At 34.4% G+C, this 27,825-nt stretch overlaps 1 protein-coding gene across 2 annotated transcripts in view; it reads right to left on the reverse strand.

Annotated features, from left to right (window-relative positions):
- LOC113055388 (spectrin beta chain, non-erythrocytic 1) overlaps positions 1 to 27,825 on the reverse strand; it is a 90,034-nt gene that overhangs the window by 12,937 nt on the left and 49,272 nt on the right. For both annotated transcript variants that reach the window (XM_026221671.1, XM_026221672.1), the window contains 25 exons: positions 24,718 to 24,809; positions 24,561 to 24,641; positions 24,370 to 24,485; positions 24,182 to 24,294; positions 22,909 to 23,096; positions 22,710 to 22,827; positions 20,987 to 21,145; positions 19,135 to 19,437; positions 18,053 to 18,206; positions 15,716 to 16,586; positions 14,088 to 14,225; positions 13,037 to 13,793; positions 11,695 to 11,897; positions 11,517 to 11,607; positions 10,653 to 10,799; positions 8,149 to 8,412; positions 7,850 to 8,074; positions 7,688 to 7,777; positions 6,305 to 6,583; positions 5,169 to 5,299; positions 4,392 to 4,596; positions 2,881 to 3,255; positions 1,523 to 1,767; positions 190 to 328; positions 35 to 119 (listed from right to left, as the gene is read on the reverse strand). In XM_026221671.1, coding sequence (XP_026077456.1) covers positions 35 to 119; positions 190 to 328; positions 1,523 to 1,767; positions 2,881 to 3,255; positions 4,392 to 4,596; positions 5,169 to 5,299; positions 6,305 to 6,583; positions 7,688 to 7,777; positions 7,850 to 8,074; positions 8,149 to 8,412; positions 10,653 to 10,799; positions 11,517 to 11,607; positions 11,695 to 11,897; positions 13,037 to 13,793; positions 14,088 to 14,225; positions 15,716 to 16,586; positions 18,053 to 18,206; positions 19,135 to 19,437; positions 20,987 to 21,145; positions 22,710 to 22,827; positions 22,909 to 23,096; positions 24,182 to 24,294; positions 24,370 to 24,485; positions 24,561 to 24,641; positions 24,718 to 24,809 — 5,569 coding nt within the window. The remainder of the gene's footprint in view (positions 1 to 34; positions 120 to 189; positions 329 to 1,522; positions 1,768 to 2,880; positions 3,256 to 4,391; positions 4,597 to 5,168; positions 5,300 to 6,304; positions 6,584 to 7,687; positions 7,778 to 7,849; positions 8,075 to 8,148; positions 8,413 to 10,652; positions 10,800 to 11,516; positions 11,608 to 11,694; positions 11,898 to 13,036; positions 13,794 to 14,087; positions 14,226 to 15,715; positions 16,587 to 18,052; positions 18,207 to 19,134; positions 19,438 to 20,986; positions 21,146 to 22,709; positions 22,828 to 22,908; positions 23,097 to 24,181; positions 24,295 to 24,369; positions 24,486 to 24,560; positions 24,642 to 24,717; positions 24,810 to 27,825) is intronic.

Here is a 27,825-nt window from a genome sequence, read left to right on the forward strand (position 1 = left end):
CAAGAGTCTTTGACATATTTCCCATCATACTCACTCAGTCTAAGCCACTCCCATCTGTCCTCCCACTTGTCAATCATATCTTTCCTCTTATCCGTCAGCTGCAACAACTTCTCTTTGATCTGTGGGAGAGAGAACATGTAAAGACGGCTCTTTCTATCAGAAAGCGTTCGTGATGCTCTTGGTACGCACCTCCTCTGATGCGTAGTGTTTCCGTGCCAGGAGAGATTTGCCCAGCTCGATGCAGGCCGTGAAGCTGTCGTTACGAGCATCGATTTCAGCCTTGATTCCCTGGTGGTTGTTCATGAGAAGCTCCACAGACGACACGTCCCTGGAGAACAGCAGAGAGATAAGAGATGAATAGCTTCAGACTGATCTGGATCATCTGAACACACAACAAACCCTCATCAGCACAGCACACAAACACATATATGTGAAGTACACGTCTAGTTATATATATATATATATATATGTACATAAGCACACACACACCAACAAACATTTATCTAGCTAAGTTATCCTTTACTTGAATGTAGTCAAATATGATTCCTATTTGCCTGAATAAGAAAAAATAAAATAAAAATAAAATAAAAAATTATATATATGTGTGTGTGTGTGTTTATATATTTGAATATTTACATTTTATATTTATTTTTATGTTTATTTTCTATAAATATTTTGGACTTAAATAGTACTTATATTCTGCACAATGTTAACTCTTAATTAAAAAAAAAAAAAAAAAAAAAAAAAAAATTATATATATATATATATTCTCAAAATCTTGATGCTTGGAGGCCAGAAAATAATCTAAATTTAAAGGGAAGACCAGATAAAAAAATTATTATTATTATTTTTTTTATTTTTTCTAGTTTTAAGGGTAAGGTCACTTAATATATATATATAAAAAAAACTATATATGTATATATATATGTATGTATATATATATATATATATATATATATATATATATATATATATATATATATTTTTTTTTTTTTTTGTGTGTGTGTGTGTGTGAAAATGTAATCTTGCCGTAATGCCATTTTGCTATGTATTTTAAATTATTAAACATTTCATGAATATTGAGATATAAATCAAAGTGTCAAAAAAGTTTTAAATAACTTTAGCTAAATCACCCATTCCTGATTATTAATTAGTTTAATGATTTTAACAATGAAAAATATAATGAATATTACGAATAAAAATGAATAAATAAAAAGCATAAACACTGAGATATACTGTACATCAAAGTATTTAGTTTTTTGTTTTTGGAAATAAAATGGACTTATTTGATCTACATACTCAAAACATTTTTTTAAATCCCTTGGAGAGCAAATATAAAATTATGAAAAAGACAGATATATATAGCACTTATTAGCACTAAAGTACAACTCTGGATATTTAAGTAGTATATAATTATAACTATATGGTTTCCTTATGAACCATTTCCCTTTCAAAGACAGAGGTTCAGGCACATTTTCAGCATTACTGTCCACTCAGGTAAAGCCAGGTCAGCATCACACACCTGGGCTTCTCCTGCGTCTCGATGAGGCGGATGACGTCCTCCATCCAGAGCATGAGGTCACGCACCATACTGAAGAAGCGGAACTTGTCTCCGGTGTCCAGCAGCCGTGTCCTCCGGCCCTCGCAGGCCTCCAGCAGACTCCTCCAGGCCTCCAGCACCTCGCCTTCACGCCGCTGGATGTCGTCCGCTTTGTCTCCGGCATACGCTGACTGCAGACGCACGGCGTCCTCCTGCAGCTGCCGCACCTGAGCACACCAGCAGGGGGCAGCAGTGAGTGAAACACCTCCGTGTGCTTTAGGAGAAGCGCTGAACATGCAGCATTTGACACTCATTTAGTGCAAGACGAAGCCAAAACATTTATTAAGTGAAGAATACCGGACCGTGCATTTAGCCAATGCAACCAGTTAATTTACTTCTTTGTTGTGCAATATTAATATGTCTCGTAACGCATAATGTTCACCTTCAGAGGATAATGATGCACAAACCAAGGATGAATGTGGGATAAATTTGAGAAAGGACTTTACTGAGGAGAGCATGTCCAACTTCCCAAACAATCAGATGATTGTATGCTATTCATCGCAGACAATAAAAAGTTATATTTAAATATAAAACATAGATTTAATACATTTAGTTTTTTATAAAATACTAATATCTATTTTTTAATATTATTATTATTATTATTTTAAAATATGATTGTTTTTTATTAAAATGTTTATTTATTATTATTTTTTAAATTATATTAAAAATTAAAAATATTTTATATTTAATATAGAAATTAATCTATTTTCTCTCTCTCTTTCTCTCCATATATAAAATTAAGCATTTTATATAAACATTCTGAATTATTTTTAAATTGTATATAATTTTATATATGTGTGTGTAATTCTATAAAATTGTAGAATAATTTAAATAATTATTAAGAATAATTAGAATAATTTAAAGACAAAACGCAGATAAAAAAAATACATTAACAACACTAAGATTGGAAAATATTACAGTTTAAAAGTATTTTTTATTATAATATATTTTTGCATTTAATTTATTTTCACTGTATTTTAGATCAAATGATATGCAGCTTTGATATGTATAGGAGAAATAAAAAACGTAATTATTCCAAATCATACATTATACAGTATGTTATATATCAGCATTATATGGGGGGAATATATTAAAATCGTGTTTTAGAACATATTTATTATTATACGTAATTGTCCTGCTTAAATCATTTTCTGAATAATTAAAAAAATAAATTTTTAAGCCACTGCAAAGCAAACATGAGTCAAAAAAGGATAAAAAAGACTGGGATATCCTAATTCTGGATCTGATTTATGATGTTTATCTGGATCTGCCGGACTCACCTGTGTCCCGAGAGCTTGGATGTCGTGTTCAAACGTGGTGTGCATCCTCTGCAAGGTTTCCACCGTGTTCTGGTCTCGTCCCAGCTCTTCTGGAAGCTTCTTGTGTTTGTCCAGGATGCGTCCCAGGATCTCCTTGGCGTCGTGGTAGAACTTGTGCAGCTCGTAGGATGCGGCAAGAATCTGTGTGCGTGTGTCGATGAGCTCCAGCAGATCGGCCCAGGCCTCGTTCAGACCGTCCTTCCACTCGGCCACAGTCGCTGCGTCAGTGTGCCCTGCGTTTATCAGATCGTCAGCCATACGGTTGACTCCGTCCACGCGCTCCTGACCGATGTTCCCCGTGTCGCGAGCAAACTCACGGAAACGCTCCTGCAACATCTGCGGTAGAGGAACAAAAATGCATTTATTATATTTAATACATTTACCCTCATTTGCATGCAGCATTAATAAATACTAGTGTTGTCAAACAATTAGTTGCATCCAAAATAACAAATAAATTCTAAAAGTTTTTGTTTACATATTATATGTGTGTGTACTGTGTATATTTATTATTTATATATAAATAGACACACATGCATGTATATATATTGAAAATATTTACATGCATTTAAATGAATATAATTATATTATATATGCATTTATTTAATGTAGAAACATAACATATTTCTCTTAAATAAATGCGTGCATGAGTGTGCATTTATATTTACAAAAGAATTATATACACACATTTATAATGTAAACAAAAACTTTTATTTTGCATGCGATTAATCACGATTAATTGTTTGAATGCACTTCAAGTTCAGTGTTGTTCGCCCAAACTGATTGTTGATCAAATAAAAGTAGGTCTGGAGAGCATAAGAGATTCTTTCAAAATGTAACAAAAAATCTTAAATATTTCAAAACTATATTTAAAACTATATTATATTTTAAACTATATTTAATTAAGCTATATTTAATTTCTGGTAGGAGATCATGCCATAAGTCTGTTCGTGACTAAGTAAAAAATTCAACATTTCCTCTATAAATCAATCAGTTTGGACTGTTTAAATGAATTTAGTTCGAGTTTGTGTGTTTGCAGAGAAGAAAAGTCTTGCATATGAGTCTAAAAAATTTTTTTTTTATCTATTTCACCCAGTTTATAAATACCATATATTAAAAATAAAATACAGTTTTGATCTTGTATTTGTTTTTGTACATTTATTTTAAAAATAAAAAATATATATTAATTTACTGTAATATCGCCATTGTTTAAATATTTTTTATATATATTATTATATTATTTATTTTATATCTAAACACATTATTTTCTTGTACTTAAAATAGTTGTACTTGCACAATGACAATAAAGTTGGCTACAAACTAATTTAAATAAAATACTAAAACATTTCTAAGCTACTGCATAGCAAATATGTTCATATTGAGACATTACTTTAACTATACCATTTACGCTTAAATTAAATTCGGACTTTTGATTGGACAAACAAAGTGTGCCAGAGCTCATCTTTGCGACTCACAGTGACGTGTTCGTAGTCTTGTCCGAGCTCGTGAGATCCAGCCACCACTTCTCTCTCGGCGATCCACTGCTCCAGATCGTCCACCTCCCGGTTGAGCTGGAAGAGGCGGAAGCGCTCCTCCAGTTTGCCTCTCCTCTCCTCTGATAGGTCCTTCAGTCCGGCGTAGAGCTTATCCACCTGTGACTGACGCATGCCGATCCTCTCACTGCAGCACACACACACACACACACACACACATCACAACTCAGGGCGGATTTAAGAAGATCATATTGAGAAATGTTCAGCATTAGATGTTAATCAGGCCAGAGATGTAAAGATCCAGACCTTGTGATCTTGAAATACAAGAGTGTGAGTGTGCGCCTAATTCAGATCAATTCAAAATCAGATTCAGAGTCACAATGAGATTCAGATCCAGGTTTAGAATCAAAGTCAGTTTCACAGCCGGAATCAAACAGGATTCAGATTAAAATCCAGGTGCCAGTTTTACAAAAGTAATCTGATCGGATTTTGGTTATCGGATTGGATTACATTTTAAAAAATGGTTTGTTCAGAAGAAAAAGAGTACAAAAATCCAATCTTGGTTTTCATCTGGATCAAATCCTCAGTTTTAGTTAATTCAGAGTCAAAATCAGATTCATATTCAAAGTCAGATCCACAATTAGAAATATATTTAGAAAACAATGTCAGGATCAAAACCAGAAGGAGTTTTAAAGTTAATATCCAGATCCAGATTCTATATTTAGATTCATGTGAAGAACTGAACTGTGTGTAATGTACCTCTCGGGGTGGTTTGCGGCCACCAGGCCTCGGCTCGTCTTGGACAGTTGGTGCACGGTTTCAGCATAGTCCTCCACCGCCTGCTCCAAGATCTGGTGTTTCTTCAGCATGGCCACTGAGCTCTGCTCATCCTGAGAACAAGAGTGGCATTTCAGAAAAGCAGTATATAAATATTAAACCAAGGTAATGTTCACTTTAGCAGTTAAAGGGGTCATGATCTGAGAAATCAAGATTTGTCATCTGTTTAGTCCCTACTGCTCATTCTGTAGCACTGTCTGTTTAGCCCCGCCCACCGATTCTACAGCACTGCCTGTTTAGCCCCGCCTATCGATACTACAGCACTGTCTGTTTAACCCCGCCCACCGATTCTACAGCACTGTCTGTTTAGCCCCGCCCGCTCATTAAGTAGCACTGTCTGTTTAGCCCCGCCCACCAATACTACAGCACTGCCTGTTTAGCCCCGCCCACCGATTGTACAGCACTGCCTGTTTAGCCCCGCCCGCTCATTCTGTTGCACTGCCTGTTTAGCCCCGCCCACCGATTCTACAGCACTGCCTGTTTAGCCCCGCCCACCGATTCTACAGCACTGTCTGTTTAGCCCCGCCCACCGATTCTACAGCACTGCCTGTTTAGCCCCGCCCACCGATTCTACAGCACTGCCTGTTTAGCCCCGCCCACCGATTCTACAGCACTGCCTGTTTAGCCCCGCCCACCGATTCTATATCAATGCCATTTATGATGTCTTGATAACATAAGTGGACCTCAGAGAACAGTACAAAATAACAACAAAAGCACTTCTTGACCACTTTAAAGCAAATAAATATTGTATTACTGCTGTTGCAGTTTTCTGAAATGATGTTTAAACAAGCAAACTAGACCTTATATAATTAAATATGAACTTATTTGCAAAAACTGTTGTTTGATTTTTTTGAGATATTAGTCTTTTACTGAAGAGATTTTGGAATAGTCTTTTAGATTTCCACATAAATCAGAAAATACTGTCACCAGACAGAAAAAAATAGTATGTTTTACGGTGCATTTAAGACCAAATAAAACCATCTCAATGCACGTTAACTTTAATGATCTCTGCATAAACGACTACTCTGTGATTTACAGCTCACAGGAACAGAACAGACCTTGGCCTTCTCTTCAGACATCATGTAGAGCTCCTGCTCGCTCATCCAGGCTTCAGCTTCAGCTGCGTCAAAGTAGTACTGCTGGGCTTCATGGGCCTCCTCGAGTCTGGCGTGCCGTTTCTCCGTCTCCTGGATGATCAGGCTCCACAGCTGCTGCAGGTCGGACAGACGGGATCGGATGGCTTCAACGTTGGGACTGTCGGCTTTCAGGATGCTCTGGCTGCGCTCGAAGATGTCGTCACAGCGCGGCTGATGGCCCTGGATCTCCTTCTGTAATGTCTGTGGATTAAAGGACGTTTGAGTAAGTGTCTGTGTGGAAAACAGGTTTTTAATTACGCACCTAATTAAGTACCTAACATTTAAAATTGGTTTTATAAATATATTTCTTCTGCTCATCAAAGCTGCATTTATTTGATCAAAACAGCAAAACCAGTAAAATGTCGAAATATTTTCAATTTAAAATACCTACTGTCAGTGTATTTTTAAATCATATTTATTTGTTATCAAAGCTGAATTTTCAGAAATCATTCTAATATGCTGATTTTCTACTCAAGAAAAATTTCTGATTATTATAATGTTGAAAACAGTCATGCTTTTTGTGGAAACTGATGTATTTTATTTTTAGGGTTATTTTTATTTCATAGTTTTTCATAGCAATATTTTCAATTAGTTAAAATTTTTATACTTCATATTATCAGTTTCATTTAATTTTAATTCAGTATTTTTGTTGTGTTTATTTTATTTTTAGTGTTTTAAAAAAAAAGTTAAACTAAATTAAAATTTAAAATGTTGCCTTGGCAACTAGGTGAAAAAAGTTCTTATTTGATTTGATTTCAATTAATGTTTATCTTATTTCGAGTAAAATTTTTTAAATGGTTTTCATTTCATAAATGTCTTAAATGTCACTTCTGATTAATTTAATGTGTACATCCTAAAAAACAATAAAGAATAAATTTTTTTATAAAAATTTTACAGACCACAAACTTTTGAACAGTAGGGAATCACATATTAATCCACATTCTAGTTACTGACACATTAAAGTGATAAAGAAACATGCAAGAATCAAAAAAAGGGTGGGACATGCTTGGTCTGATCCGTGCATTAGTTCCTAAAGTGACAGCAGTCGCTTGTTTGCCACCGATTTCATTAATGTTAAAAAAAAAAAACAATAATGAAAATGATTCTACTTTTGGCTGAATCACTTTTCTATCCTTATTAAGAATCTATTTATATTTAATTCACACAGCGAATACTATGAAGTGATTTAGTTTTACATTTGATTATTCCATTTCTGTAGCATTTCTTATAACATGTTAGAATCGATGCTAGTATATCTTGTTAGTTTGTTTGTAAAGCAGTAATAATTAGTCAGTGACGCATTACCTGGTTCTTCTTGATGAGCAGCTGAACAGTCTGTAAGTTATGGCCATGGTCTGTGGACGTAGCGAGAGGCATCCGCTCCTCAACCCAGAGCTGAGGAGAAACAATAAGTCAAACACACGAACAGTTCATCATTCACACACACATATATACGTCCAAACGTACAATCTCATCCTCCACGTCGCGGTTAAACTGATGGATCTCTCGAGAGGCCATGAGGAAGTTCTTCCGTTTCTGCAACGGCTCCAGCAGCTCCTTAAACTTCAGCTCCACCTCCTTCCGGCGTCCATCGACCTCATCCGTGTCCTTTCCTTCCTGTCTCAACACATGAGCTTGAGACTGGAGCTCCTCCACCTCCTTCTGACGCACCTCCACCTGGTTCTCCAGCATCTGGACACAGAGGAGAAGAGTGAGTCTGGTGCTTCAGGACATACACACAGCCGTCAGCTCGGATCGTCTCAAACCTGTTGTTTCTTCAGCAGGATGCTGACGCTGGTCAGATCTTTGCCGTAGTCGTCTGATTGGATCTGGCCCTCCAGACCCACCAGCCATTTGTCCAGATCGGCGCAGCTCTGCGTGAAGAGTTCGGCCTTGTTGGCATCAAACAGACACTGGGCTTTAGTCTGAGTCGTGGTTTCCAGTTCGGTCCACATCTTCTGCAATGTGGCCAGCTTCTCCTTCACCACGGCTTCTGTCTCCGGCTTCTCCGAGACCAACTGCGTCCCTTCCTGCAGACAGACAGAGAAATTACATCACATGTAATGAAATCACATTTACATGAATGCATTTAACAGATGCTTTCATCCAAAGCAACTTGAAAAGACAAGTAATTTTTAGGGATGCATGATAATATCGGCACAACATCGGTATCGGCCGATATGACTATTTCTGCCGATGAGCCAAACCGATATTCTCCAAGTGAAATAATTGACCTGTTTTTCAGATGTGAATGTCTGTCTTCATTTGTAAAATAATACATTTATGGTAGAATCAGTACAGAAGAGATACATGGATTTCTCTTCAGTAAAATTAAAGTTTAAATATATCAGTATATATTTGTATATATATTGATATCGGTATCGGCATCGGCCAAAATTATTTTGAAAATATCGGCATATCGAATATCGGCCAAAATCCAATATTGTGCATCCCTAGTAATTTTGTTTATTTGTGATATAAATTGCCAGGTTTATTAAACACCTAGATCAGGAAGCGAGCAAAAAAAAAAAAGAGAGGAGAAAATGCAAATAAGAAAAAAGGTTTCAAAAGTGCATTGGTTTAGATGACATAAAAAAGGATTGAAATAAAAAGAAAAAACGTAATGTGACTTTTTTCAGATTTGTAGAGATATAACCCATGATTCGATTCACGTTTTTTTTACAAAATGAGATTTAAGACAAAATATGAATTAAATGTGTCCTTATATTATTGCAAAATGCTGCACGCTTCTTCGTGAAACTGACATATAACACTATAGTAATATACTAATTTAGCACTTGCATATCATTGCTCTGTTGTTGGTTTTGATTGCTTCTATTGTCCTTATTTGTAAGTCACTTTGGATAAAAGCGCCTGCTAAATAACAACATTTAAATTTTATGTAAATGTAAATAAAAAAACTAAATAGAAATTTTAAAACAAGCCTCAAATCAAATAAATAGGACAAATCAAATAAATCTCATCATATAAACAAACTAAGACTTTGTCTGTGCTCTTTCCATTTAAAAAGGCAACCACTGCATTTTAATCATAATTAAATTTAAATAAAAATTAAATGTATGCATTTAGCAGACCATTTATGCATTTCATCCAAAGTGACTTACAGTGCATTCAGTTTTTACCTATCATGATCCAAACAAAGATGCTGCAAACATGCAACACGAGTGGTTTTTAATCTAAATTAGATTGTATAATTTCGAAATTTTAAGCAAAAACAGAATGATTTGACTTTAGTTTTGTGAAACTATACATAAACAATATCTGCATGCAGGTGGCGCTTAAAGCGTTTCCTTGGTTACCGTTGTAAACAAAGCACTTATGAACAATGCAGCAGGTGGCGCTTAAAGCGGTTCCTTGGTTACCGTTGTAAACAAAGCACTTATGAACAATGCAGCAGGTGGCGCTTAAAGCGTTTCCTTGGTTACCGTTGTAAACAAAGCACTTATGAACACTGCAGCAGGTGGCGCTTAAAGCGTTTCCTTGGTTACCGTTGTAAACAAAGCACTTATGAACACTGCAGCAGGTGGCGCTTAAAGCGTTTCCTTGGTTACTGTTGTAAACAAAGCACTTATGAACACTGCAGCAGGTGGCGCTTAAAGCGTTTCCTTGGTTACCGTTGTAAACAAAGCACTTATGAACAATGCAGCAGGTGGCGCTTAAAGCGTTTCCTTGGTTACCGTTGTAAACAAAGCACTTATGAACAATGCAGCAGGTGGCGCTTAAAGCGTTTCCTTGGTTACTGTTGTAAACAAAGCACTTATGAACACTGCAGCAGGTGGCGCTTAAAGCGTTTCCTTGGTTACCGTTGTAAACAAAGCAGCGCTGCACTTATGAACTTTAATATGCTTCATACAGAGACAAGATGAAAATAAAAAATACAGTCTAAACTTTTCTAAAGACCGTAAGTTTCCCTCAGACATTCATATAAATTACAGACATAACCGCTTTTTCAGAATTCATATAAACTCCTACACCTAAATGAACAGAAATTTGTTTAGCATTTCAACCGATTTGAATCGTCACATATTTGATTTCATTTTCAACCGGCTCCCGGTTAATCGTTACATCCTTGCTTGTGATATATAATCTTGAAATTGTGATATGTAAACTCATTATTCTCACTTTCTTTCTCACAATTCTGATTCTAAATCTCGCAAACTGGATTTGGATCGAATTGGTCAGATAAATGCACAGAAACAGAAAAACAGCACATTTCAAGACATTTATGTTCAATGTATTAATATCTGACCTTCTCGATTTTGTCCAGCCATTCTTTGTTGGACTGTAGTTCAGCCATGAAGGCCTGGTGTTTGAGCCATTTGCTGTGCAGGTTGCGAGCTTCATCGTAGGACATGTCCTGTGCGGTCAGCATCTTCTCATTAATCCACAGGGACAGCTGAGCAGAGGACGCAAATACAGTCAAGTTACCAAGAAATTCTATTGGATTTGCTTTATTTTTCAGCACATAAAACTGAAACTAAAACTATAAAGAAAAATGTTACTTGAAATAAATACTTGTTGACAGAAATAAAATAAATTATTATATATTAAAATGTATGTAAAATAGAATATAATATATAAAAATAGTATACATTTATCATTTTAATTTAGTTTAACTTGACATACTGTAATAAATTAATAAACTTGAAAATAAAAAATAATAAAAACACAAAGCAACAAAATTACTAAAATTGTATGTAGATGTTTGTGTATATATATATATATATATATATATATATATATATATATATATATATATAATTTAAAAGACTTAAAACCACTAATAAATTGTTATTTTGTTTAGTTTTCTAATAACGAGAGAATCATGATCTCCAATTTTTATATATAAAAAACCACTATATATATATAATTGTAATTATTTAATATTTAAACAAAACATATTTTTCTTAAGTATATGCATGTGTATGTATTCATTTATACATAATAAATCATGATCCATCGTTTTCAACATATTTATACATATATAAACGGATTCAAAATATCAATAAAAACTATAATAAACATCATAAAAGGTAATGAAAATAAATGAAAATAAAAATATTCCAAATATTACTAAAAACTCTAATAGTTGTTTAATGACTCTAAAACTCACCTCCTGGCAATCCTGCAAGAACTTCTGCAGGTCTCTGTTGTCCTTCAGCCTCATGAGCAGCTCCACGGCCGACTCACGGTTCTTCTTATGACTGCAAGTGAACAGCTGAAGGTCAGCCAGATGCTTTTGTCTGTTATCCTATTCACTTTGACTTGTTTCAGTGTATGTGTGTTGTTACCGGTCATCGATGGAGGCTGCTCTCTCCTGGATGCGGTCAGCATTGATGTTTCCGTCACTGGCCAGTCTCCTCCCAGCCTCCACCACACTGTTGATCTTGTCCTCATTGGCGTCCATGGTGGTCATGAAGTCCTCCTGTTTCTTAATGGCAGCCTCTGCTCCTTCAAGGGTGGTGGGCATCTCTGTATGAGCCAGAACATACTCCTGCAGAAAGATATTGAATAAATCACTCAGATTAAGCTTAAACTAGATGTTTACAGTAGATGGGTTTTCATAGCGATGCCATAAAATAACCTTTTCGTGGAAAGTTCTTGAAGGAACCATTTTTAATTATTGTGAAGCACTTTTTAATAAGCTAGAATTTATATATATATATATATATATATATATATATATATATATATATATATATGTGTGTGTGTGTGTGTGTGTGTGCGTGTATGTGTTGTAATTTAAAATAAAATTATGATCATTTTTGTTATTTACTTGATTTATTTTGGTTTAAACTAATGAAGAAATTAGTTTAATTAATATTAATTTAAAATATATATATTTTTATTTGTATTAAATACTTTTATTTTACTGTGAAATATTTTATTGAAAAATTTCGTATTAAAAAAATATTTAGTAAATCAAAATCACAATATGTGTAATTATAATGAAAAGTAAAAAATAGTATCGTAATTTTTATTATTATTATTATTACTATTATTATTAAATACTCAGTTTTTACTTTTTATTGTAAAATATTACAATAATAAAATGTGTTATTTTTTAAAATTTTTATTTAGTATAACAAAATCACATTATGGCTAAGTGTTATAATCAAAAAAGTAAAAATGTCTTATTGCAATTTTAATTATTATTACTATTATTATTAATAAATACTAAATTTTTGGATTTTATTGTAAAATATTACAATAGTAAAAAAATATATAGTTTTTCTATTTTTATTTAGTAGAAAACAAATCACAATATGGATTAATGCAATTATAAAAAAAAATTAAGATAAACTAAAAATATTAGTATTGTCATTTAAAATATATATTTTTCTTAAATACTAAATTTAAGTTTCACAATAGTAACATTTTAATTACAAATTAGAAATATTTCATTATTTAGTTTGCAGCAATGCCATAGAAGAACCATTTTTGGGTTTCCTTTCAGTGAACATATAAAACATAACAAAAAAAAAAAGTTTAATAAATGTGAAAATTTTAATAATCTAAAGAATATTTTTCAACTTTAAAGAATCTTTGATGTTAAAGGTTCTTCATGAAACCATGAATGCCTATAAAGAGCCTTCATTTTTTCCAGGAGTACCCGGTGATCAACCAACTTACCTGGTTGTTGAGGAAGGCCTCGGCTTGTTTGGTGTCTCTGAGGAAGATCTGATAGGCGTGAGACTGCGACAGAAGGTTCTGCCGGTTCTCCCACATCTTATGAAGCTCGTTCCATCCAGTGTCTAGAGCCTGGAGCCTCTGTCTCAGGAACATGTACTGAGCGTCCGTTTGCCCCTGCGTCACCATCTCACCCATGTCCCTCATCTTCTGATAGTCTTCTTCGTAGTTGTTAATCTCGTTCTTGATGCCTTCGTGTTGGGCCAGAAGCTTCTCGGCCTCGGCCAGTGTGTTGGGCATGTCTTCGGACGCGATGGCCGTCTGCGTTCGGGAAAGCCAGGACTGGAAATCGTCCAGCTCTCGGAGGAACTGCTGCAGCTTGCTGGCTTCCCCGAGAGACGCCTCGCGGTTTTGTAGGGTATCCTTCATCTCCTCCCAAACGGCGGTGATCTCTGCCAGCCGTCCGGTGATGGCTTTGGCCTGGTCGGGGTGTTCGCCGGCCAAGCGCTCCGCCTCGCCGCGGAGGTCGCCCAGTTTGGCTTCGATGGCGGCCAGATCGCGCTCCATGCCGGTGAGCTTGCGTTGGAGGGCCATGACGCCCGTCAGGTCGTTGCCCAGCTCCTGGGTGGACTCGATGACTTTAGTCTTCTCACGGATCCAGGATTTGGTCTCGTTGCAGTCCAGGTGGTAGTTCTGTACGCCCAAAGCCGAGTTGAGGGACTCTTTCTTCTGGTCCACCAGGTCGCGGAACTGACTCCACCTGTGGATGAGCATCAGGTTGTATTTTTACGTTGTAACCAGCTGGTTCATGCTGGTTAAGTGATAGTTTAGACATGCTTAAAGGGTCATGAAACTCCAGACTAGATCCTAAAGGTGTTTGTGTTGCACATCATAGAAGACATCCATGTTAGAATCCGATAATTGTAACTTATAATTGAAGCTTTTTTGCGCCATTTTCATCTTCCTGGTTTAAAATCTCATCTTTAAATCTTAAAATCAGGTATTTGTGCTTTCTACACAGAACTTAAAAAATACATTTGTTACCAGCACTTGCCTGGTGTTGAGTTTGTCTTGTTGGGCTTTGATGTCTGTTTCACTCGGGTGTCCGCTGTGGATCAGCTGCCTGGCGATCTGATTGACAACAGCCACGCGTGAGGCCTGGTTATTCATTTCAGGCTCCAGACTCTCAAACCTGGAGGGTAATTAAAACATTTTAATCACACAATCATCAAGAACAGTAGTTCTGAAAAAGCATTTTTTACATTAAGTGCTAATTTGTCCTTGAGAAGTTGAGAATGTGATGTGTGACCACACTAGAGTGAGTCCAGTCTGTTACTTATTACTATTAAGCGAACAATTTCTAACACTAACTTATCCTAGAGCTGTCCAGCTACATCTGCCAAACTGCTTCAAAATTAGCATATTTAAACATATTTAAAACTTAAAACTGCTTTGAATTCTTAAAGTACTTCAAACTTAAAACTGCTTTAAAATAAAATTTTTTAAAATACTTTAAATTTAAAACTGCTTTAAACTTTTAAAACAGCTTCAAACTTAAAAATGCTTTAATAGCCAAGTTTTTAAAAGTACTTAAAAATAAAAACTGCTTTAAACTTTTAAAACTTCTTTAAATTTAAAACTCCTTCAAACCTTGAACATTTAAAACTAATTCAAACTTAAAACTGCTTTAAAACTAAAGGTTTTTTAAAATGCTTTAAAATTCAGACTCCTTCAAATTTCAAACTGCTTTACACCAAGATTTTTAGAACTATATCAAATGTAAAGCTGCTTCAAACTTTAAACTGCTTTAAAGTATAAGTTTTTGAAAATACATCAAATTTAAAACTGCTTTAAACTTTTAAAATCACTTAAAACTTAAAACTGCTTTAAAAGCCAGGTTTTTAAGGGTACTTCAGAATAAAAACTGCTTTAAACTTTTAAAACTTCTTTAAACTTAAAACTTCTTCAAACTTTGAACATTTAAAACTAAGTCAAACTTAAAACTGCTTTAAAACTAAAGTTTTTTTAAAAAATGCTTTAAAATTAAGACTTCAAATCTCAACCTGTTTTGCACCAAGATTTTTAGAACTATATCAAATGTAAAGCTGCTTCAAACTTAAAAATAATTCAGATTTAAAACTGCTTTAAACTTTTAAAACCACTTAAAACTTAAAACTGCTTTAATAGCCAGATTTTTAAGAGTACTTCAAAATAAAAACTGCTTTAAACTTTTAAAACTTCTTTAAACTTAAAACTCCTTCAAACTTTGAACATTTAAAACTAAGTCAAACTTAAAACTACTTTAAAACTAACGTGTTTTTTTTTTAAATGCTTTAAAATTCAGGCTTTTTAAACTCCTTCAAGTTTCAAACTGCTTTACACCAAGATTTTTACAACTATTTCAAATGTAAAGCTGCTTCAACTTAAAATTGCTTCAAACTTTTAAAATTACATATTTCCAAAACTTGAATTTTTAAAACTACTACAAAGTCAAGATTTTTTTTTTTTTTTACTATTTTAAGCTGTCTGGGTTGGTTTTCTCAAACCAGCATCAGACATTAAAAAGAATATGCAAATCAAGTAATGGTACAAAACACGCTCGCAAAATTAGTGCAAATTGCATGCAGCAAACCCCAACTTAATTGGCATAAATATGACAAATATCCAGACTTGACCTCTCACCTGTGCTGAATGACCTCGAGGTCCTCCAGTTTCTCTGGGATCTCCATGCTGTTGAGCCACTGCTCCTTCTCGTCGATCCAGAGCTCACACGCGTTCGCCTCGCTGAACATCTTATAGAGCGCCAGGGCGTCCTGCAGGGCCTGCTTCTTCATCCTGTTTAGCTCGGAGACCTCCTTATAGCGCTCCTCGATGCCTGCTAGCCGTTCTTTGACGTTGGCAGCCTGGGCCTGTTCGGGAGGCAGCGACTGGGCCTGTTCGTGAAGCGCGTCGATCACTGGCCGATAACTAGCAACCTCTGCCGACGCGTCTTTGTGTTTCCTGACCAAAGCTTGAGTGGAGAATTCATCGTGGCCGACGTCAGCGGTGGAGACGATGCGAAGCGCGTCTAAAGTCCAGGCGTCGATGTCATCCGCGTCCACTTGGAACTGATGAAGGCTGCAAGCCTCTTCCAAGCGCTTTTTCCTCACCGCAGCCAGTTGCTCCAGAGCGGCCCATTGGGCCTGGACGTCCGCGATACGTTCACGAATCTTGGCTTCGCCGAAGTGCCCAGCATCAGCCATCTCTTGACCTTCACGCACCGTGTGCTGGAGGTGACCGGAGCGGCCACTCATTTCGTCTTCAAGAGCGCGGTGTTGACTCAGCAGACGCACGGCGCCCGTCAGATCCTTACCGCAGTCGTCCGAGGACAGGATCTGCTCTTTCTCCCGAATCCAGGCCTCCTCCTCCGCCATCTCCCAGAAGAACTTCCAGAGTCGGCGGGACTCTTCCAGACGAGCGCGGCGCTCCGCTGCCAGCTGGGTCAGCTCCTGATAGCAGAACTCCATGTGTGCCACACGGTCACGGATGACCTGGGGGTCACAGGGTTTGTAACCTGCATCAGATGGGGAGAAGATAGAACACATTAAAGCAGCAAGAAACAAAACACAATATATTTTAAGAACGTGAATAAAACATCACTGGAGTATGTTGTATGAAAATTTGTTTTGTGAAATAGGATAACAGATGGAGAGGACACTTGGTTAAATAAACTTTTCTTAACAAGCTGGTTCATTATTATTACATACAGTGACTCTGTTGAATAAAAACTCCAAATGCAGTTGAAAAAAAAATGCTTATTTGAGATTTATGTGGATGATTCCATATCATACGCTAATGTAGTATATGTGTGAAGAAGTAACTTTCAGGCCACACTAAATTTAGAGATATGAAATATATAGTCATATATGAAACCATATTTATGAAACCCATACAAATATGTATGTTTAATGCATTTTTGGACTTATATGTCATGTAATGCATATCCATCCTAAACCAAATATATTAACCCATAAAAAATTTTTATATAGATATTACTGCCTTATAGGTAACATATGTCGGTCTCAATATCGGTCTGGATTATTGTTAAATAAAATTAAAATTGAAACTAAAACTATTACAATTTGTTTTTGTTTATTGATAAAAAAAGCTGAAATAAAATATAAATATTAGAAAGGAATATTTAAATGAAAATTACACTTGTTTCCTTCACAAGTAACTGAAATAAAACAAGTTGAAGTACAAAAAATACTAAAAATTTAACAGAAAATAAAAGGAAGCTAAATAGAAATATAAAAATACAGACAAATGCAGATTAACATTTAAATTAAATTAAATAAAAAATTTGATTAAATAAAAAAATGCTCATTTAGTGTTTTTGTTTTCAAATAATAATAATAATAATAATAATAATAATAATATATAAAATAATAACGTGATTCATAATATAAAAAAATAAAGTTTTTCAAATAAATAAACACATAGAAAAAAGTTATAAAAGACATATGCAAAATATAAAAATATAAAAATAAAAGCTAATTCAAAATATTAACGAATACTATAATATATTAAAGCTGATGACAGATGAGTGCACACAAATAAAGTTTTGACTAGCATAACCAGAGAAATTTATATTCACTCAAAAAATTTTCATGATTTTTCCATGACCTTTAAAATGAATTAGATTTCCTTGACTTTTCCTGGCCTTCAAACCACAGTTAGTTCCAGATTCTCCATGAACGTGGGAACCTCCCAAAACCCAATCTGGACCAGCTTTCTATGTTTCCACCGAAAATCCCAAAAAAACTAATCTGGACCAGCTAATATCATATACAGGATTCAAAGACTCCACAAAACTACTTTGACTCAACTGTTGCATTTCTACCTATTTCATATTCTCATTGTCATTTTGAAAGACGGATTCTTTGCTATGAATATCATCCAGAGATAGCTCCTGATTGTCAGACTAAAGTCAGTTTCTGATGAGATGAAGCGTAAGGATGTGAGAAGCGGTGAACAGACCCTCCTCATCTCTGGCAAACTTCTGTGCGTTGGCGTTGACGGCTTTGACGCGGTCGGCCTGTATGCCGATGTCGGCCTCCACCAGAGCATGCTTCTGCAGCAGATCCTCCACTCCCAGCAGATGCTTCCCGTAATCCTGAGACAGCAGCAGCATCTGAGGAGGACACGATTATTAGCAGCATTCACTTAGCTTTGAAGCTAATGCAGGAATCTAGCTTGAGCTGAAGCTCGGCTCTAATCATACATCGCTTGTGATGTTTGGATAAAAGCATCTGCTTAATGAATACATGTAAAATAAAAAAAGTTTTAACAGCACATTATTTTCTAAACATTTGGAAATAGGTATACATTTCAATAATAAGGGATTTTAATAGGTCAGAGGAGCATGTTATACAAATTTGGTGTCGGTTTGTATACTTGTATATTTTTGTATATTTTTACAGTTTATATTTTTTATACAAAATATTATAGTTTATATTAAAATGTTGTATTTATCTAATTTTTATTTTACAGTTTTGTGTTTTTGTCATTTATTTTTATATGTCTATCTTTAATTTTTATTTTAGTTTTAGTTATTTGAGCACATCAAGATTAAATAAAAATGAGAAATTAGGTCTGAGCAACTTAGCAGAAATAAAATAAGCTTAATTATAAAAATGTTTTAAGTTATTTTAAGTAACAAAAAAGGTTCTATGGTTTTAGTTTTAGTTAATTATAACAGTCCTGATGATTCCACTTGTATGTCACGAGTGTTTTTGCCAAAAATGGCAAAACATTAAGATTTTAATAGGTCAGAGTAACCTATTATAAAAATAAAAAAATATAGTGATGGAAAATAATACATACATTTTTATTTATTTTATTGCAAATACAGAACTGTGTCTATAGGACCCCAAACATAAAAAAGCATAAATTCAATCAAAGCAAATATCATGGTTTCAAAAACTTCAAAGCAAATGGTTTAAAAAAAAACGATAAAATTGTGACATACTTCTATTGCTAGAATCTATTTTTATGTTTCATGTTCATTTCCATCTCACTTCGAACCCGTCTGATTCCCACTCCTCGTCTTCCTCGCTCACCTTCATCTCATCCATCCAGTCCATGATGTAGAGCATCTCCTGGAAGACGCGCTGCAGGCCGAGGTTCATCTCCAGCCGCTGTCTGCGGGCCTTGAGCAGCTCCAGCAGATACTCCCACAGACGCAGAACGTTGTCTTTACGCGCCGTGATGCGCTTGATGTCGTGATAGTTCTCCGTCTCCAGCTCTCTGGCCACGGCCACCACCGCCTGCACGCGCTCCTCGTACGCCGCGATGTCCGTCTCGATGGCTTCATGTTTTTTGGTAGCTGCCTCGACCGCCTGGAGGTCGAATCCGAAATTGTCCTGCAGAAAAAAAATGGGAAAGTTAAGAAAATAAACTTGGGATGCTACAACCTGCAATTCATTAAGACGCATTTTTTTTTTTTTTATTTAAAAAAAATTCCCTTGGTTTTTTTTAATTTAGTATTATTATATATTTTTTTAAATACAAAAACATTAGTGTTAAAATAAAGCAATAAACCCCAAGACGACAGAAGGGGGTTTATAACATATACGGTTATTCCATAAATGTAGTAAGGTTTCACAAAAAAAAAAAAAAAAAAAAAAAAAGCAAATAAAGTGTAATGATATATTAATAAAAACAGTATTCTTCCACCAAACAATGTAGTTCCTCAGAAACAGTTGTGGATGCAGCAAAGTGGTTGCCGAGCAACACACAAACATAAACAAAGGTGTATGATACTTTGTAGCGTAATCGGCTTTGAACACGGCTCAGCCAATCAGAATCAAGGACCGGAACTATCAGCTTTATAATAGTGTTTTTTTTCTCTTTGTTTTTTGAGATTGTTATGGGTTTTTTTTTTCTTCTGTTTTTTTTTTTCTGTTCTCGGGGGGGGGGAGTATATAAATATAAAATATATGTATTAAAGTGAAAACCAGTGTGTCAGTGTTTACAAAACTCAAGAAATAAATATTTTAATAATATAGTTCAGAGATATTGCACAATTATTGTTTGGTTCATGTATGTTTAATGAAAGCAGAGACTTTTGGGGCAAAAAAATGCTCATTTTGTTTTCATAATAAATTAATATAAATAATAAAAATATATACATTCCTAAAACAAATAACATAAAAATTAATCATAAATATTGCATAACAGTTCATAAGTATTGTACAATTATTTTTTAATGGAAGCAGAGATTTTCTGTGCCATGAAAAATGCTCATTTAGAGTTTTTGCTTCCATATAATAATAATAATAATAATAATAATAATGATGATGATGATAACAACAACAATAATAATAATAATAAATAAATAGTATAAGTAATAACATAATTAATAATAAATGTAATATATACATATGTGTGTGTGTGTGTATGTGTGTGTGTGTGTGTATGTGAGAGAGTGTTTTAAAATAAAGATAAATAAATACATATTTACATATTTATGATATTTAAAATATATAATATATAATAATTATAATATCATATCATATTATGATAGGTAAAAATTGATAGCCTGAATGCACTGTAAGTCGCTTTGGATAAAAGTGTCTGCTAAATGCATAAATGTAATTTAATTTAAATGTAATTTAATATTTATTTTGTGGCATATTTATGAAAACGAATAATTTAGAGACTTTCCTTTTATAAAAAAAGGTAACAAGTATGTAAATATGAATAATATGCATTTAGAATAAGTTCTAAAACCAGTATATAAATATAAATAACCAATTTTTTAAATACATGATAAGTGAATTGTGAATATATAAAATAGTGCCTTTTGTCTCTTGAGGATTTTGTTTTACCAGCAGGGGTCACAGAAGGCATCAGAGCAGGTCTGAAACAGTGTGTGTGTGTGTGTGTGTGTGTGTTTGTGGTGAGATGAACCTGTGAGACGAGGCGCTGGTTCTCGCTCAGCCAGGTCTCTCTCATGGCAGCCTTGCGGTCGAAGCGTCTGGCGAGCTGCTCCAGCTTCTCCTGTCGAATCAGCTCGGTCCTCAGCGCCAGCTCACGCTCGTGTTCGGCCTTCTCCAGACGCTCCCACGCCTGAGACAACAACACAGCTTCAGCACATCACAGTCACCACGCGGATTACAACAGAGTTTACTGAGGAAATAATGATGGGAAAAAACTGATGCACTTCCATCTGTAACACAGAATCTGACCCAGACAGTACTCGGGCTGTGCCATAGCTTTGTCCTGATGAAACGCACCAAAGTATTTATTTTCAAGTGGATAAATACCGTCGCACCTGAGTATAAGTCGCATCAGTCCAAAAATACGTCTTGACGAGGAAAAAAACATATATAAGTCGCACTGGACTATAAGTCGCATTTATTTAGACCCAAGAACCAAGAGAAAACATTACCGTCTCCAGCCACGAGAGGGCGCTCTATGTGTTCAGTGTAGACTACAGGAGAACTGAGCAGCATAGAGCGCCCTCTGGCGGCTGGAGACGGTAATGTTTTCTCTTAGTTCATTTCTCTTAGTTCATTTCTCTCGGTTCATGTCAAATTAAATTTGATAAATAAGTCGCACCTGACTATAAGTCGCAGGACCAGCCAAACTATGAAAAAAAGTGTGACTTATAGTCCGGAAACTACGGTAATGAATCCTAGCTAGCTGAGATTACCAACTGAGAAAGTAATTTAATACATTTATAATAAATAATAAAAAGCAAATAAATAATAATATTAAGAAATATTAAAAAGTAAACAAACTGTTTTTAAATAGATTATAAATAAATAGTTTGTTTCTATGTACAATATATATATATTTACACACACACACACACACATACACACATACACACACACATAAACGCACGCATTATAATACAGAATTTATAATATATATAAAATATAAATAATGTAAATGTATAAATAAATAAATATAAATAAATAATAATAATACATACTGATTTTAAATGTTTATAAATATTAATATGTAAATATTATATATAAACTATACTGTAAATAAATATAATATGTTTTTTGATTCTGCATTCCAGTTAATTAATTAGTAATTAATCTCAATCAAACTGCAGTTAAGTTATTTTGATTAGGTAAAAAAAATAAAAACAGTAAATTACAGTTAACTAACACAATAGTATATTTATTACAGAATAAAACCATTATCTATATTTTGCAAAAAAAAACGAAATATATATATATGTTTTTAAGTATAAATAATATAAATGTATAACAGTAAAATAGTTTAATTACAAAGATACTGTGATTGTATCTAGTTTATCTCTTACAAAAAATACACCAAAAAAGCAAAACTCCAAGGTAACACCATGCTATTTATTTTTTAGTAAATAAATAATGAATCCTAGCTAAAATCTAACGGAGTGAAAACCTAATAAATACATTTACAATAATTTTTATATATTATAAATAAATAGCTTATAATATGTGTATAATGTAAATGCATAAATATAATCTATAATATAACAAATATAGTGTGTAAGCACAAGACGAGCTTTGATCGTACTATAGTTGACGAAATACACCAAAGCAAAACACCACAAACAAGGAAGTTCAAAGCAACTCGGAGCGATTAAACAACGCGCAGCTCTGAAGTGAAGATCTGCGGCGGTCTTCTTCACCTTGTTGATGTCTGAGATGAGTTTGCCCTCTCGAGGCATGTACACTTTCTGGTTGTTGGCCCTCATCTTGCTCTGGATGGTGAACAGAAGCACTTCCAGGTTTCCTTTCTCAGTGAATCTGTGGAGACAGCGTTGGAGATGACATTGGGATCATATCTGTTCTGATGTGATGTGATGGATGTTTCCGGCGGACACTCACTTGGGTGGTTTCTCTACGGTCCTGTAAGTGTTGAAGGCCTGGAGCTGCTGCTGGACTCCGACCAGAGAGTTTGCAAACTTGCGGTTGTTGAGGATGATGATGGTCTGCTCAATCCACTCCAGCAGATCAGACGCCAGAGACTCGTATTTCTCGATCATCTTCTCCGTCTCGATGGCGTTGTCCAGCACCTAGTGAAGACAGACAGATGTTGAGGGCAGATCTGCGTTTCACGATGGAAACTAAAGTTGTACAGCAGTTAAAGTTCAAACTTTATGGAAGTTGTGGTTTTAGACTTCAGATCTGTATTTTAAATGCCACATCTGAGTCACTTTTTACGCTTAATGCGCACAAAAATCACCACATAACATGGTACCATGTGGATATAAATGGTTAGAAATATGCAACGAAGACTAAAGCTTTTATAGTTCAGAATATAAAAATATTTAATTCTGTGATAATTAACTTATTAAAGAAAATTATTTTTTTTATGATTTTTTTTTTAATAGTAATATTTAAATAAATAAAAGGAATGCAAAAAATGTAATATATTTCTGTTAAAATAAAAATAAATTAAAAGGTTACAATAATCAGTCAATAAAAAATGGTAATATCTAAAAAAAATTATCTAGTTATTGCAAATTTTACTTACAATTATTTATTTATTTCAATCCAAATATTTAAACTTACATTTCTTACTAGACTCATAAATAAATAAGTTAATTAATTTATATATATATATATATATTATAATATTGCAAATATTATATTAATATAAATTATATAATTTAATTTAATAATATAAAATAAATTTTAATATTATATAAATATTAAAATTGATTTAATGTTTTTATATTAAAATTAATAATAAAAATGTTTCAATAAATATATAAACATAATACATCGAAGAGAACGGTACTATAGTGAGTAGGAAAAAAGTGTTTTTTAAAACAATATTTAAAAATATTACTTTACATGTTTTAATTTTAATATTCACAATAATATTTGAGAATACAAAATTTTTTATACTAAAATTTTTGGAATATTTTCTTAATGAAAATAAAAAATAATTAATTAATTAATTTAATTCCTTTCCTTTTTATATTGTTTTTATTAATTTAATATTTTATTTAACAATGATTTATTTCATTTTACTAGCAATATTTGAACTTGCACTTAAACTCACATTTCATACAAAACTGAAAGCTAAATAAACAGCACACATAAGACTGAAACAATCAGAAACAGAGGAGATTGTAGTAATCCAGACTCAGACCTTTCCGATGCGTTTGCCCTCCACCTTCAGGGCCTTCATCTTGGAGAAATAATGGTAGTATGTGACGACGTAAGTGATGACAGACTTCTCATCGGGATGGTCCACGCTGATATCTGCCAATAAGAGTGTTATTGTGTTATTATCTTAATGAAGAGGTCTGGAGATGGAGGAGCACGCTGGGCTCTTACCCTCGGGGTCCAGGAGTTTGGTGAGCCCCAGGTGCTGCTCCGCCAGGTTGAAGGCGTTCTGCAGGTTGTAGTGAGCGTTGGACTTCTTCAGTTTGTCGAAATCAATCAGGTCTGGCCTGGAAGCATCGCACGCATTGAGAATGAAGCACATTGAGTCTTACAGGAAACTGATCTTGGGCTGGAAGCGGTACCTGTGTTTGTGAATGAGGGCGTTGAAAGCCATGCCGTCACGCCAGCTGGTGGTGAAGTTGTGGATGTTGACGTTGGGATAGCTGTGAAACACAAAGCAGAGCGGTCAGATGTGGAGGATTCGGACAGGTCCGTGTCTTCTTCTGGACGTCCACTCACCCTGCGGTCTTCATCTGGCACCACAGGAGCAGCGCGTCCTTGGCCGAGCGCTTCTCTTTATTGTCTTCGGTCTCTACGCTGATGTCTTGGATCTGTTACACACACCATAACACAACGTCAGGGAGGTTTATGTGCATTTCTTTGGCTGTAATGTTATGAAAGTGTGATGCTATTAGGGCAAGAACAGGAGAAAAAAGAAAAAGGTTTAAACAATCGTTAAAATTAGTTTAAAAAATAAATATATAAATATATATAATAGAGTGGGTGAAAAGCAATAGAGACAAATAAATGAATAATAATAAAAGGATAAAAAAACATTTTGATTAAATGTAATTATAAAAATTTGTTTAAGAGAAATAAACACATATATAAATGATAAACTCTAACAGTATATACAGTACAATAGCGAGAAGGAAAAAGTGTTAAAATGTAAAGTAAGAGGAACTAAATAAATAATCTGACCAACAATTTATATTTATATATATATATATATATATATATATATATATATATATATATATATATATATATATATATAAAACAGGGAAAAAAAAGTGTTCATTATTTTCTAATTCATTTTATAAAAAATAAATATAATAAAAATGTTAGAAAAAATAATAAAGATAATTTTTAAAAAGTTTAAATAAATATATATATAAATATAAAAAGATTATTTTAAAGTACAGTAATATAATGAGTATGCTAAGAATGTAAGCGGAACAAAATATTTTTAAATAAAAAAAATACAAAATAGAAACTGGTTGAAATATATAAAATAGTGAAAGTGAAAGTGACATGACAATATAAAAATATAAACAGTACAACATTAAAGTCATAAATATATATATATACACATATATATTAGAGCTGTAGTCAAGTCCGGCTTTGTCGAGTCCAAGTCAAGTCCAAGTCCAGGACTAGTCGAGACCGAGTCAAGTCCAAGTCCAAAAGTTTCGAGTCCAAGTCCAAGACCGAGTCCAAATGAAAGAAAAAAGGGTCCTCTTCAAGACCACATACTTAACTACTGATAATGTTTGTGATGCGAGAGAAAGCATATCTCCTATTCTAAGAAAATCATTTTACATTATTATTTGTAATGATCAAAAAGCATGTGCAAAGTAACAACTCTGTAGGACAGGGGTCTCCAAACTACATCCTGGATGGCCAATGTCCTGAAAAGTTTAGCTCCAACTGGCCTTAAAACACCTGGAAGATTAGTGTGTCTAGTAAGAGCTTGATTAGGTTCAAGTGTGTATAATTTGGGTTGAAGCTAACAGGGGCGTTAAACAAGATCCTGGGCCCTATGCATAGGCAGTCCTGATGGGCCCCCATGGCCCCCACCCATGAAAATATCCAGGTAAAAAATATATATTTCAGATTCATACTTTTCAAGGGCCCTCTCTTCCTTTGGGGCCTTGCTAATGAGTACTGGTTTTACCCCCAGTCCGACCCTGGGAGCTAAACTTGGATAAACAAACAAAGTTTGGAACTGTAAGGTCAAATAATTTTTATGTACTTTATTTTTTGTTGACATTATATCTGTGGTCAAAAATGTATATGACTATACCTAATTGGCACAGTGCACAGACGCACGCAAAGCTCAGGATATGACAAGGCTAGAATGAATACGTTTGGCTCTACTGGACATGCGCACATAAATACAGCGAAATTTTTGTCATACTGTGCTAGTGTTTGCTTAGACTAGTCGAGCTCTGTCGGAAACAATCGACTACTCCAGCATGCATTAACCATAATGCATACAAAGTGTTTGCAAGTACGACGTGAATTTTAGAATTACAATATTGCGTGGAGCTGTTACTATATGACCTTATCTATGTTGCATGTAAAAATAAAATATGTAATGTAATAATTAGGGTTGTGCCTGAAGCCGAATACCTTATTCGGAATGGCACGGATAATGACTTAAAAAACGAATAACGCTCAAGGAATAATTCTGCCTGAATACTCGGCTGAAGCTGACAGAGTCTGGTGTTTGCTAGATAACAGGTGAGCCAGGGCATCAGCGCCAGAAGTGAATGAATGTAAACTTTATGAGTGAAAAGAGAGCAAATCAAACACCGCATTGTTGTCGCCTCTCTGTGCATCTCTCAGAAATCAGTGCAGGAGTAATTTTACCTATAATAATACATCATAGCTACACGTTATATTATTTGTATATATTTAAAAGGCAAATATTGAAAGCTTAGGCCACGATATGATACGAATGAATGGAATAAGCACAGCGCGCTCACCAATCAAACAGCCGCGCTGCGCGTCTCAGTCTCTCAAAAACCAAATCAGTTCTCTCTCAAGAGTAGGCTAATAATCAGCTTAGATACGGATACATTGTGTACTTGTCCTACATGTTTGCATCTTTACCTTTTGCTGGTTTGCGCGGAACACACACATCTGTTTAGTGAAGTTCATTAACATTAAGACTCGCTCAAAGTGTTCTGCGTAATGAGAATGTGTGCATTGAATAGATTCAGTCGTGTTCAAATGATCACTAAACGTTTGACATGACATCTCTCTGCTTGCATGATAAATATTATTTTAGAAATTAATAATTATTTCAGTTTAACACGACACACTTGTTCAGTGATAACTACGAAAAAATATATAAAAATTCATAACAGCCTTATCAAGTAACTGTACGATGTTGTATCCGAATGCAGATAGGAAAAATGTTGTGATTGTTACAGATACAAATACTGGCTGTTACATGAAAATGTAAATATGTAATGTCATATATAAAGTTTTTAAAATTTACATATGTAATTGTTGCATAAGGCTATACATTAATACGCGTTTATTGATTAAAAAAAAGGCTATCTAGGTGTAGACGTAAATAAAACACAATCTAACAGGTAGAAAATTAAATTAGAAACATCTAAACTTTTCAGGTCGCAGTAAGTGCACCACTGGTCATGCACATCCTTTCCCGGAACAATATTGAAAGCTAAGGCAATATGGAGAAACAGATGATCATAGTTGTACAAGGATAGCCATTTTTTAAATGAATCTATTAGCAGAGCTACTGAAAGGGATGTTTAGTGCTGGAATTATTCTTTGCTGAAACTTCTGCGTCATCATGAAGAGCGGGTCATG

Source organism: Carassius auratus, chromosome 36, assembly GCF_003368295.1.
Source record: "Carassius auratus strain Wakin chromosome 36, ASM336829v1, whole genome shotgun sequence".
NCBI classification, from domain to species: domain Eukaryota; kingdom Metazoa; phylum Chordata; class Actinopteri; order Cypriniformes; family Cyprinidae; genus Carassius; species Carassius auratus.